We start from the raw sequence: 14,441 nt of genomic DNA on the forward strand, positions 1-14,441 counted from the left end.
TTCACTGGCACCTGGGGTGACTCATCATTCAGTGAAACAAAACCCTCTGATACATACGAACGGAATTCCTTTCTCACCTCCTCCAACTTTTCCGCTTTTCCCTCTTGCAAGGACTGGTCTTTAACAGCATCTCCTAAACCTTTTTGATTTTTAATTGCCTGAAAGCAAGCATTGGGCCCAGCTTCCTTCTTTTTCTTCAAAAGGGCACAATTAGATATCACGTGGCCAGGTTTCCTACAGTAATAACAAGTACGCTCAACAGGTTTCTCCAGCCCTGGCTTCTTTTCATCTTTTCCTTTTTGATTACCTCCCAATTTAATCTCCGGTTTACCTGGATTGTCTTTGTAACTCTTTTGAAAGGTTTTAGGTTGTCCCCATTTGGATTTATGGGTTAAAGCATAATCATCTGCCAACCTAGCAGTTTCTTGTAAAGTTTCCACTGCCTTTTCATTTAAATATGTTGTTAATTCAGCTGGAACACATCTTTTAAAGTCTTCCACCAGTATCAATTCTGTCAATTTATCATAATCCCCATCTCCATTTTTAGCCAGGCACCATCGTTCAAAACATATTCTCTTTCCATTGGCAAATTCCACATAAGTCTGATCTGCAGATTTCCTCAAGTCTCTAAATTTTTGTCTATAAGCTTCAGGTACCAATTCATAGGCCTTCAATATAGTTTGTTTTACCTTGGTATAATCAGCTGCATCCTCAGCAGACAAAGCAGAATAAGCTTTTTGAGCTTTACCTTTAATCACACTCTGTACCATAAGAGCCCATCCTTTCCTTGGCCAGTTTGAACTCACAGCAACCTTTTCAAAATGTTGGAAATACTGATCAACCTGATCTTCTTCAAAAGGAGGGACTAATCGAACCTCCCTGCTGGCTGAAAAACCATCATCAGAATCAGATTCCAAACTCCTACGCTTCATTTGTAACTCATGCTGCCTCTGTTTTTCCTTTTCCTCACTATCCAGCTCCATCCTCTTCAATTCCATCTGCTTCATTGCTAGATCGGCCTCTATCTTCATCTGAGTTAGCTTTTGTTCGGCCTCTATCTTTAATTGGGTTTGCTCTCATTCAGCCTCTAATCTCTTTTGTTCGGCCTCTAATTTCTTTTGCTCTCGTTCAGCTTCTAATCTCTTTTGTTCTCGTTCAGCCTCTATCTTTAACTGGGTTTGTTCTCGTTCAGCCTCTATCTTTGCCAGCTGCACCTGTGCCTCAGAAATTGCTATTTCACTGCCAGGAAACTGTTTTAACACTTCCTTCTCAAACACCTTCTTTTCCACATAATGGCCAGCTATCAGTCTCTGAATATCTGCCTTTCTCATAGACTGCTTTACTTCTGTAAGGTTTAGCCTTGTAGCAATCTTTATCAAATCATCCTTTTTCGCCACCTCCAATCCCTTTTGGGTTGGTGACTCCAAAAATGCCTTAATATCCATTGCTGCTGGTTTCCACACACACAAGCCAATTAAAAAGAATTTATCAGACCTCCCTCAAAAATCTTTGGATTGAATCCCGAACAAATCTCGTCAATCTGGGGAACGATCCCAGACAACACTCGTTAACCTTTGGATTGGATCCCGGACGAATCTCATTAACCTTGGGAACTATCCCGGACGAGCCCCCAATTTTGTCACAAACCAGCAACAAAAGAAACACACTGAGCATGATTCAGTGTTAAAAACTATTTTATTAATCACTACTTATGATAATACGTAAAATAAAAGTAAAAATGTTAGTATGTTAGAATTCAAAAATGTTAAACCTCGAACGTTAACCCCAAAACTAAACTCTTTGTGTGTGTGTGTGTGACAAAGTCCAAAACTCCCAGTTCCGGAATGGTTCTTAAAGTTCAGTTCCGCAAGCCATAAGGTGAAACATGAGCAAGGGCTTCTTCAACAACCACCGTTGTCTGAAGATAAGATGTAGATGTAGAAAAACATAGAGAGAGTACATACGAAATCCAAATGTTCCACGATGGAACCCAAACGACACTTCAGTGTTTACTCAGTAGTGACTTCCTCACCCCGAAAAGCATCCGAACCGTGGTCGTCCACACACAAATACCTGTTTCCTTCTACAGGTCAGCAACAAAGTGAACTCCACTGGATTACTTCCAACTTCCATACATGGATTTCAGTGGCAAACACAGTTATTGTTTCTCATCCATCGATAGAGAAAACAAGCAGGCTGGTGTCTCTCTCCCTTCTCTCTCTCTCTCTCTCCTTCTTCTTCTTCTTACTTCTTCAACAACGTCATTACGTCCTTTATCTTCTATTGACGTAAGCACGCCCCACACACACATACTCTATCTTGAAGGGACTTTCACTGAGTCCGTAACACCAGTCAATTAAATGCAAGCACCCACCAGCTACTCAATGGGTCAGAGAAAGGTAAGCAATGGCCACCAGCTGGCCATACTTCCACTAACCCTAAGCTCATGTTTCCAGCTAAATGGCAGGGAGAGAACTTCTTGGGAAAGTTTTACAGGAGGAATAGAAGGGCGAGTGAAAGGAGATACATTCCTCTTCCTCCATGCCCAATAAAAGAACACTTTACATTTACTTGCCAGCCTCTACTTTCTACAAACCTTTTGCAGACTTGTTTCTGCCTGGTTGGAAGAGATAAAATTGCACTGTGGTCCTTCTGGGTTAAAAGGCCTCATATTTGCATAAGGGGGAGAAGAGGAGGAGGGGTGGCGATACTGGTCAGGGACACTGTTAAGGCTGTGGAAACGATGCATGTTGTAGAAGGATCATCTCTCGAGTCCGTATGGGTGGAAGTAAGGAACAAGAAAGGAGCAGTTACTCTACTGGGAGTATTCTATAGGCCCCCCGGTAGCAGTAGAGATATAGAGGAGCAGACTGGCAGGCAGTGTTTGGAGACAAGCAAAAATAACAGGGTTGTTATAATGGGAGACTTCAACTTCCCAAATATAGACTAGAACCTGCTTAGTGCCAAAGGTTTAGATGGGACGGAATTTGTTAACTGTGTCCAGGAGGGATTCCTGACTCAGTATGTTGACAGGCCGACTAGAGGGAATGCCATGCTAGATCTAGTTTTAGGAAATGAACCGGGACAGGTGAAGGATCTATTGGTGGGTGAGCATTTGGGGGACAGTGACCATTGCTCCATAACCTTTAAAATTGTCATGGACAGGGACAGGTGCAGAGAGGACAAGAAGATATTTAATTGGGGAAGGGCGAACTATGAGGCTATAAGGAGAGAACTTGGGAGTGTAAAGTGGGATGTCCTTTTTGAAGGGAAATGTACCATGGAGATGTGGTCGATGTTCAGGGATCTTATGCAGGATGTTAGGGATAAGTATGTCCCGGTGAGGCAGAGAAGGAATGGCAGGGTGAAGGAACCGTGGGTGACGAGAGAGGTGGAACGACTAGTTAGGGAGAAGAAAGTAGCATACATAAGGTATAAGCAGCAAGGTTCAGACAGGGCCCGTGAGGAATATAGAGTAGCGAGGAAGGAACTTAAGAAAGGGCTGAGGAGAGCTAGAAGGGGAAATGCAAAGGCGTTAGCTAGTAGGGTTAAGGAAAATCCCGAGGCCTTTTTCACGTACGTGAAGGGTAGGAGGATGGCTAGGGTAAAGGTAGGTCCCATTAAGGACAAAGGTGGGAGAATGTGCCTGGAGACGGCGGAAGTGGGAGAAGTTCTCAATGAATACTTCTCCAGTATTCACCGAGGAGAGGGGTCTTGATAACGCAGAAGGTAGTGCTGGTAAGAGTAATGTTCTCGAGGTTGTAGATACCAAGAGAGAGGATGTGTTGAAGTTGTTAAATAATATCAAGACAGATAAATCTCCGGGGCCTGACGGGATTTTCCCCAGGCTGCTTCGAGAGGCGAAGGAGGAGATTGTTGAACCGCTGGTAAGGATCTTTGAGTCCTCGTTGTCCAAGGGGATGGTGCTGGAGGATTGGAGGGTGGCGAGTGTTGTCCCCTTGTTCAAAAAAGGTAATAGGGATAGTCCAGGGAATTATAGACCGGTGAGCCTTACGTCTGTAGTGGGTAAGCTGTTAGAAAGGATTCTAAGGGATAGGATCTATGAACACCTGGAGAATCATGGACTGATTAGGGACAGCCAGCATGGCTTTGTGAAGGGAAGATCTTGCCTCACAAGCTTGATAGAGTTCTTTGAGGAGGTGACCAGGAAGATTGATGAGGGCAATGCGGTGGATGTGGTTTACATGGATTTTAGTAAGGCGTTTGATAAGGTTCCTCATGGTAGGCTTCTTCAGAAGGTCAGAGGCCAAGGGATCCAGGGAAACTTGGCTGTGTGGATCAGGAATTGGCTTGCCTGTAGAAAGCAGAGGGTTGTGGTGGAAGGAGTGCCCTTGGACTGGAGGGCAGCGACTAGTGGTGTCCCGCAGGGATTGGTTCTGGGACCTCTACTTTTTGTGATATTTATAGATGACTTAGATGAGGGGGTGGAAGGCTGGGTTAGTAAGTTTGCGGACAACACTAGGATCGGCGGTGTTGTGGATAGTGTGGAGGGCTGTCGGAACTTACAGAGGGATATTGATAGGATGCAGAGCTGGGCTGACAAGTGGCAGATGGAGTTCAATCCGGAGAAGTGTGAAGTGGTACACTTTGGAAGGACAAACTTCAGGGCAGAGTACAGGGTAAATGGCAAGGTACTTGGCAGTGTAGAGGAGCAGAGGGATCTGGGGGTTCATATTCACAGTTCACTGAAAGTTGCCTCACAGGTGGATAGAGCTGTTCAGAAGGCCTATGGGATGTTAGCTTTCATAAATCGTGGGATTGAGTTTAAGAGCCGCGAAGTGATGATGCAGCTTTACAAAACTCTAGTTAGACCACACTTAGAGTACTGTGTTCAGTTTTGGTCACCGCATTGTAGGAAGGATGTGGAGGTGTTTCAGAGGGTGCAGAGGAGATTTACCAGGATGCTGCCTGGATTAGAGCGTATGGAATATGAGCAAAGGCTTAAGGTGCTAGGGCTTTATTCACTGGAAAGGAGGAGGATGAGAGGAGACATGATAGAGGTATATAAAATATTGAGAGGAATAGATAGAATAGACAGCCAGCGCCTCCTTCCCAGGGCACCAATGCTCAAGACAAGAGGGCATGGCTTTACGGTTATAGGTGGGAGGTTCAGGGGAGATGTCAGGGGGAGGTTTTTCACCCAGAGAGTGGTTGGTGCATGGAATGCACTGCCTGGGGTGGTGGTGGAGGCAGATACATTGGACAGGTTCAAGAGCTTGTTGGATAGGCATATGGAGGAATGTGAGATGGAGGGATATGCGGGAGGAAAGGGTTAGATAGTGTGAGAGTGGTTTGATGGACAGCACAACATGGTGGGCCGAAGGGCCTGTTTTGTGCTGTATGGCTCTATGGTTCTACAGTTTATGATGCTCCTTTAAGTTGGTCATTTCCTCAGCCTGCAAACTTGCACCAACGGATCCCTTTCCAAAATCCTGCCTATTCAATTTTATCTCAGAAGCTTTGATTCCATTCATGCAGAAGACATTCATCATTTCTTTTAATTAAAGGTAGGAAACAAGACATATTCACACTTACTGTCAGGATGTCATAGTCCCCTGGAGAGAATGCCCACGTGGATGACACCATCCCAGATTTTGGATTAATGCTGAATTTCTCTTCAGAGCTGCCTTCAATGCTGTAGGTGACATCTGCATTTGCACCTACATCTTGGTCAGAAGCAATCACCTTGTAGATGGGTTCTGGCTTGGTGGAGCTGTTGCGTTCCAGCAGTCTAACATTGTACAGGACCTCTGGGAACCTGGGAGCATTGTCATTTTCATCCATAATTTCCACCACCACTTTTGCTGTGGACTGTTTTGGAGGAATGCCATTGTCACTCACAGTCACCTGTGGGAAAGCAGAGAACAGATTTTTGCCATGGAGTCAAAAGTACCCCCCTCCACGTACTGTCCAGAACCAGTGCCACGTCATGAGCTGCTCATCCCACGGAAGGCACAGGAAAAAAATGTCTTACATTCATTTCAAATTGAATTTACCTCTCGTTTAGATACCCACAATAAAATGATACAGGGTAGGTTTGGAATGAAAAGGTTAATTGTTGATTTGGGAGTAATGTTGACTGTGAACTAATTTCAACTGTTTTTGAGACTGCAACAAGTATATTCCATAAAATTTCCCAGAGGAAATTTATGGAGGATTGGACGGAAAACTACATGTCAAAATGCCCATAATCTCATGGCAAGAGAGAATTCACAGAACAATCCCAGCAGGAAAGCAAAGGCAGCAGCACAATAAGATTTCAAAGTGGGAATGCTTCAAACTGTGAGATTTAACTTATTGCCCCAGGCTGTGAATCAAAAGAGGAGAAAGACACCGAACTGATCAAAGAATCCAGCTGAAATCTTTCAAAGCAAGGCACAAAATTAATCCTCCGTATGATCAGAACTATTTGTTGGATTATAAGCCTCATAATTTTTCAGGCACTTCAAGATAGGAAGATCATGATACTCTGCCTGCATCCTTGCTGACAAAAAAGGGTAGAAAGCACTCTGGAAATCTCTTGTTTCATCCCCATCTCCTGACTGTTACATGCTGGGCAAACTCTGTCACAGGATCACAGAACGGTTACAAGACAGAAAGAGGCCATTGGGTATGCCAATTCTATGCAAGGCTGGTTCAGCTCAACCATTCCCATCCTCTCCCCATACCCTTTTCATTTAACTTTCAAGTACTTCTCTTATCTATTTATGTTTTAGATGATATGACTGAACCTGCCTCCATTGCTCACTTTGGCAGTGCATTCTACATTTTAACAACTTGCCGCGTAAAAATTTTTCTCCCTTCACTTTGGTTCTTTTATGTAGCGGTTAGCGTAATGCTATTACAGCGCCATATTGACAGGATCCCAGCCAACCTTGACCCACTCACCTCTAGGTTGTGCTCATCTTTTTTTTCACGGTCCAGTTTACGAGCTGTGGTGGTGATGAGACCTAGAAGCAACAAGGACAAAACTTTTTAAAGGCAAAAGCTGCAACATTTCAGTAAATGGTGCATATTTACAGGAAGTATCATGACATGAAGTTCATCTGGTTGAGCTAAATGTGTTCCACCCTCCAGCATCCATTACGTTCCTTAAATGTCATAAGATCAATAGATAATTGATGATAAAATTAGTCATTATGACCAAAGGTGCCAAGAACTTTACACAATATTTGTTCAGTTACTCCAGCCAAATGTAGATGTTATATCCATAGCTGGGTGGCTGGGTGTAAGGAATAGGGTCACAGAGAGATACAGCACTGAAACAGGCCCATTGGTACACCAAGTCTATGCCAACCATCAAATGCCCATTTTTACACTAATCCTACCTAGCCCATTTTATTAGCCCCTCATTCCCATCAATACCTGACAGATTCTCCCATGCACCTGCACATTGGAGGCAATTTACAGTGGCCAATTGACCAACCAGCACATGTGTGGGATCTTCCCAGCAAACCATAATCAAGAATATCTCCAATCACTTTGTCAACCTCCAGTGATAGCCACTCAATTTTGGGGGATAAGTATGCTCTTTCTTGTCTCTATCACTGTAAATACAGTCTACAGTAATACAGACACTTTATGTCACTAACTTTCTCGAAAGATTTTGATCTTGGCTTTCATTCACCTTGAGCAGAAATCCATGCATTTAAACTCTGACACAATTTATATAAAAGAAAGCACTAGTGACACCCATCTTCCCTTGGTTGCCACGTGGAATGAAATCGTGAAAGTAGCCCAGAATTATCCCCACTGTCATCACAATTGTGCTGTCTGTTGGCCAAGCAACCTTTGGCCTAAAATGTAGATTATTGGTATTGGGATCTTCTGTTGAAAATCTCTCTGGAAAATATGAGAACCAATTTTTAGCTATGGCCAAAAGGTAAGCTCTATTCTATTGTATATCTTCTTACTAGGATGATGACAGAAAACAAACTGACATGCTGAACATCCAATGCGACCAAAGCACTCCTTGTATAATATCTGACAACTGGGCAAATAGCTTTCAATTTGCACAATACACAATAAAGTGTGCATATGTGTTTGCGTTACTGCCTCTTGAAGCCTTCACCAGTCATGTCTAAACAAGAAAATGGAAATCAAATTGCTGGTTTCCCTTTTTTTCTGGGATTAGGCTGCCTTTACCAACTACCTCCAGGGAATGATAGCAACACTATACAAGTCAAAAAAAAGGAGTAACCATCTGCAAGATCAAATTGACATGGAATTTATTTAAATGCTATTGATAAGTCATGGCAGTGAGTTGCTTCTTCTTCTAACCCGAAAGCTGCTTAGCTTATAAGAGTCTTTGTAAATATATCCTGATGTTGGTCAGATGATCTATTAAAGGCCAAGTATATACCAAATAAAGCAAACATTTCATTCTGGGACAGTTAACAAATTTAATGTGAGATCATTTTAATTAATAAATATTTTAATTAGTAAATGTACATTGTGATCATAACAAAATTCAACAGTGTTATTGAATCCAAATATTTTTGAATTTTATAAAATAATATTACCAAATAATTTGAGTAACTTCTTAGATTGGTAAATTTGTTTATTATTGTCACATGTACCAAGGTACAGTGAAACATTTGTCTTGCATACCATCCATACAGATAATTTCATTACAACAGTGCACTGAGGTAGTACAAGGTAAAACAATAACAGAATGCAGAAAAAAACTATTACAGTTACAGAGGAAGAGCAGAGCAGGTAGACAATAAGGAGTACGGCCATAACGATTGTGAGGTCACGAGTCCATCTTATCATACTGGGGGACCATTCAATAGTTTTATAACAGCAGGACAGAAGCTGTCCTTGAGCCTGGTGGTACATGGTTTCAGGCTTTTGTACCTTCTGCCCAATGGGAGGGTGGAGAAGATAGAATGTCCGGGGCCTGTGGGGTCTTTGATTATGTTGGCTGCTTTACCGAGGTAGTGAGACAGAGTCCGTGGATGGGGGGTTGGTTTCCGTGATGTGCTGAACTGTATCTGGATAAAATTGACCTCAAAATTGATCATTCTTTTTTCAGCCAATATGGTTGTGAAGAAAGCTTAAGCAAAACTATGCTGTCAGCACCTAAGTCTTAGGTTGCTGACGCACAGGTTTAAACTCAGGATGTCTGACTTCCACAAGAGAAGCGCTATGGGGCAATACAGACACCAGTTAGAGAAATCAGTTTTCTCAGCAAAACATTTAATCAAAACCAAGATATTCTGACAATAAATGTTAAACTTACTGTGAAGCAGAGTTGGTGGTGAGGACTACCTCACCATGTGCAAGACCCAAAATTCAGCAACTTCATAAAATAGTGAAAACAACAAACAGGAAATGAGAGTAATGACTTGCAGAGAACACAGTGTAAAAAAGAATTGGGGAAAAAGGGAACATAGAGATCAGGGAAATGTGAACCTGAAAATGTTCAGATCTATGCAACTTACTGAAGTTGTTGTGAGTTCCATAAGTTTGGTACTGACAAATTTCACAACATTTTTGATGTTGGCAATGAATTATATGGTTTAGGCACTGGGTAATCATTTAGGAAATGTATTATCATCAGATGTTAGCACATTATCCAATCCGGTAAATAAACTAAGCCCTGAAACCTCCTGCCAGGAGGAACAAAGTTTGTTTCTATTTTCATGTTTCCACTAATTAGGCAATTTTCCTGCAGCAGCCAACTGCCTTGTTGATAGTTTTAATGGCTTGTGATCTTTTCACAATGACTTTTTGATAATCTTGTAAATCCAATATCAAGTGTCATTATGTTGACATAAAAAAAATTGGCAAGAAATGTTTTCATATAAACAAGTTAGTTTTATAATTAGACTCATTAACTAATGTAAACTATTTCAAAAGCACATTCCAAATTATAAAACAAAATGATAATTATGTCCCATTTCCTAAAATGTACTGTATTGCAGTATTTAAAGATCTGTCAATATACTGTCAGAATCTTTAGAGTAATTTTGGATGTCAAAAGGTCTTGGTCTTTAGCATAATTAAATATTCTTCAAGTAAAGTACCTGTTGTTCTGTAGAAAAAAAATCAGTAAATTGTTGGCTTGAAGTAATTAAAAGTTGTTTGACTAGATTTATCCGAGAGCATGAGATAAATGCTCAACAACTTGACTGTGCCCTGTTAAGGTGATGCATTCTATAAGGAACTTTCCGTTACTCTGCTGGATTCAGTCTTGGCCTCCTGCTCATGGTGTTTTCAGCACATCACCTGCCAGCTTCATAGTTTCATACAAACATACAAATTAGGAGCAGCAGTAGTCCATTCAGCCCATCAAGTCTGCCCTGCCATTTCGTGAAAACAAGGTGGATCTGATTGGAACCTTAACTCTGCATTCCCATCTAGCTACAGTAACCTTGCTGTGCTTGCTTATCAATTATCTACCTGCTTCTGCCTTTAAAAGATTCAAAGACTCTTCTTTCACTGCCCTTAGGAGAAGAGGGTTCCAGAGACTCACAAACCTCTGTGAGAAAACACCTCTGTCTTAAACAGCTGACATCTTATTTCTAAACAACAAAAACCCTAGTTCTAGTTTCTTCCACAAGAGGAAACACCTCTACCTTATCAAGATGCCTCAAGATATTACGTGTTTCAAACAAGTCTCTTCTCACTCTATTAAGCTGCAGCAGATGCAAGCTTAGTCTGTCCAATCTTTCCTCACAATCCAGAAAAACTGCACAATGTATTAGCTGTAAACATTTCTGAACTGCTGCCAATCCATTAAAATCCTTCATTAAGTAAGGAGACTAATACTCCAGATGTGATCTCACCAACGCTCTTTTTAACTGAAACATGACCTTCCTCCTTTTGAATCTGCTGGTTTTTGTAATAAATGATAACATTTTTTTATCCCTGCATGCCAGCCTTTTGTGAATCATGCACTGGGACACCTGGATCTCTCTGCACCTCAGAGCACTATAATCTTTCATTATCTTTTATTTTATATTTTTCCAGTAATCTACATACTTGAGAACAGCAGCTGCACAGATGAGCCCCACTCTTGTGCAGTGTCCAGTGAGCAGGGCCAAAGGGGAATAGCTGAGCCTTTGCATATGGAGACACTAGAGATTGCAGATGCTGGAAATCTGCAGCAACACACATAATGTTGGAGGAACTCAGCAGGTCGGGCGGCATCCATGGAGGGAAATGGACAGTCGATGTTTTGGGTCAAGAAATAGGGGAGATAGCCAGTATAAAAAGGTTGGGGGAAGGGGTGGGACAAGAGCTAGCAGGCGATAGGTGGATCCAGGTGAGGAGGCGAGGGTAAATAGGCAGGTGAGGAAAGGGGAGAGTGGAAATGATGTCAGAAACTGGGAGGTGATAGGTGGAAGTAACAAAGGGCTGAAGAAGATGGAATCTGACAGGAGAGGACAGCGGAACATGGAATAAAAGGAAGGAGGGGAACTGGTAGGAGGAATATGTGGGCAATGGGCAGATTGAGAGGGCAGGGGAGTGGGAAGAGATGGGGTAATGTGGGATGGTGGGATAAGGGAACAAAAAGTGGACAGAGGGGAGTGGTTACTGGAAGTCAGGTTGAAGGCGAATATGAGGCGCTGTTCCGTTAATCGACGTCTGGCATCAACTTGGCAGTAGAGGTGGCCATGGACAGGGTAATGGGAAGTGGAATTAAAATGGCTGGCCACCAGAAGATCCTGGCCTCTACGGCGGACGTAGCAGAGGTGCTTGACGAAGTGATCCCCCAATCTGCGTCGGAGGCTGCACCGGGCGCACCAGATGCAATAAATGACACTAATGGATTCACATGTGAAGAACTGCCTCACCTGGAAGGACTCAATGTTTCAGAAACAGCTTCTTCCCTCCACCATCAGATTTCTGAATGGTCCATGAACCCATGAACACTACCTCCTTATTCCTCTTTTGAACTATTTTTGTGATTTATAGTAATTTTTCTATGTCTTTATGCCTTGCACTGTACTGCTACCGCAGAACAACAAATTTCACAACATATGTCAGTGATAATAAACCTGATTCTGATTCTGTTTAGTGCCCTGAATGGTGGTGAGGGAGGAGGTATAGGGGCAGGTGTAACACTTAGTGCGGTTACAGGGCATTGAGTATAGGAGTTGGGACATTATGTTGCAATTGTGTAAGTCATTGGTGAGGCCACACTTGGAGTACTGTGTACAATTTTGGTCACCCTGTTATAGGAAAGACGTGGTTGAACTGGAAAGAGTGCAGAAAAGATTTACGAGGATGTTGCCAGGACTAAAGGGCCTGAGTTATAGGGAGAGGTTGGTCAGGCTAGATCTTTATTCCTTGGAATGTAGGAGAATGAGAGGCGACCTTTTTAAAATAATGAGAGGCACAGATAAGGTGGATGGTAACGGTCTTTTCCCTTGGGTAGGGGAGTCCAAAACGAGGGGGTATAGGTTTGACGTGACGGGGATAGATTTAATAAGGGATCTGAGGGGTAATACTTTCACGCAGAGGGTGGTGAGTATATGGAATGAGCTGCTAGAGGAAGTGGTTGAAGCAGGTACAATAATATTATTTAAGAAGCACTTGGATAGGTACATGGAAGGGCAGGATATGAGTGATATGGGCTGAACAGAAGAAATTGGGATTAGCTGGGTGGGGCACTGTGGTCGGCATGGACTGGTTGGGCCGAAGGACCTGTATCCATGCTGTATTGCTCTATGACCCTATAAAATGGAACAGACAGCAGATCAAGCCAAATATGAAAACTAAGAAGTTTTTGTAAATGGCTGGTCCATAGCCTCAGGGAGAGACCAGAAGAGTCAGAAAACCAGGAGCAAATGACTGGCTTGCTCCTCTCTTTTGTCCTTACTGCTGAAGCAGAGTCCTACGATTCTCCCGTGTTGACACAAGGGGATTCAAAGACTTGAATTGAAACAGAATGCGAGAGCCAGGGATAATTGATATAAGGCATACATAATTAGCTCCTAAATTCTAAGGTTCATGGAACTGTGTGTACTTATACTGATGCAAGGATATATTCACAATGTGGCAATTTTACAAGGGTAAATTACATTATAATTAAGCATGAAGCTCAGAATGGAATTAAGTAGGCAAGGATATGGATATGTATATTATATCTTTAGCTGAAAGTTCAATCTTCTGAAACACCACTTAATGCTCTAATACAGGAAAGTGGAGATGAGGCCATCGATCGGATCAGGAATGAATAGCAGAGCAGGCTCAAGGGGCTCGATAGTCTTCTCCTGCTTGTTACATGATGTAACGTCCTGACAAACGATCCACTGATTCCCATTATGTCAGGCAACTTGTCTGTTACTATTACATGTTACTTGCAACTAGCTGCTGTAACATGAAACTGATGTCTTTTCCTCAGAAACAACAATTACATAATGACTAAAAGCAAGCGCCAAACCAAACAATGTACAACACCAAACTGCCATGCATCCCCTCCTCTAATCTTTAAGAATTTAACTTGTTTTAGTCTTGGCCAAATCTAATCACCAAATGATAGGTGCTTTTAGATTTACAGCTCTAGCAATCATTTTTTTAATGAAGTGAATAATTACATGTTCATGCTCAATAATAAATGTCATCGTAAGTTCAAAGCTATCATTAAAAGAAAGAGAAAGCTGGAAATACTCAACAGGTCAGACAGCATTTCAGGAAAGAGAAACAGAGTTAACATTTCAGGTTGATGATCTGTCAACAGAGTTAAGAATAGTTAGAAATCAAATACATTTCAAGGTGCAGAGAAGGGGGAGGGATGGAGTGATATGACAGAGGCTAGATAAACTGCATGACACAAATGGTGGTATCGGCTGAGACTGGATGATGAAGCATTATTTGCAGATAATCAGATGGGGGAGATGCGAAAGGAAAGTATAGATAAAAACAGGAGAGAGAAAGAACAAAGAAATTGCTGGAACTCTAAGATATAATCTTGAGTAGCAAAACACTATACATGCTAGAAAATTGAAATAAGAACAGAGACTGCTGTAAATACTCAGAAAGGCAGGCAGTATCTGTGGAGAGAGAAACAGAGTTAATGTGACAGGTTGATCACTTTTTATTAGAGGCAGCCAGTTTTGATAGATATTGGAGAGGCTGATCATTCAAAATTGTTGAAGTTAGGGTTATGTCCTGATGGTTGTAATGTGCCTGGTCAGAAGATGAGATGCTTGTGTTGGGCTTCATTAGAATATTGTGGGTATTCGAGAGAGAGATGTCAGAGTGGGGGGGGTTTGGATGAGGAATTAAAGTGACCGGCACTTAAAAGCTCAGTCACCCTTGTGGACTAAATGATGTGCTCTGCAAAGTGGTCTCCCATTCTGTGAAGAGGTGTCCACACTATGAGTGTGGACTGGAGTGCACTAAACTGGAAGAAGTACGTGTGTCCCTGCAAGATGGAAAAGGAAGAACTAAAATGGCAGAAGTTG

General features: G+C 42.2%; 1 protein-coding gene across 2 annotated transcripts in view; it reads right to left on the reverse strand.

Annotated features, from left to right (window-relative positions):
• LOC127569976 (protocadherin Fat 1-like) overlaps positions 1 to 14,441 on the reverse strand; it is a 149,359-nt gene that overhangs the window by 72,041 nt on the left and 62,877 nt on the right. The window contains exons 4-5 of one of the 2 annotated variants that reach the window (XM_052015107.1): positions 6,910 to 6,971; positions 5,557 to 5,868 (exon numbers count right to left, since the gene is read on the reverse strand). In XM_052015107.1, coding sequence (XP_051871067.1) covers positions 5,557 to 5,868; positions 6,910 to 6,971 — 374 coding nt within the window. Of the gene's footprint in view, positions 1 to 5,556; positions 5,869 to 6,909; positions 6,972 to 8,491; positions 9,170 to 14,441 lie in introns of those variants that run through there. The other variant, XM_052015108.1, reaches the window with a different exon arrangement.

The sequence above is a fragment of the Pristis pectinata genome, chromosome 4 (assembly GCF_009764475.1).
Source record: "Pristis pectinata isolate sPriPec2 chromosome 4, sPriPec2.1.pri, whole genome shotgun sequence".
Classification (NCBI taxonomy): Eukaryota; Metazoa; Chordata; class Chondrichthyes; order Rhinopristiformes; family Pristidae; genus Pristis; species Pristis pectinata.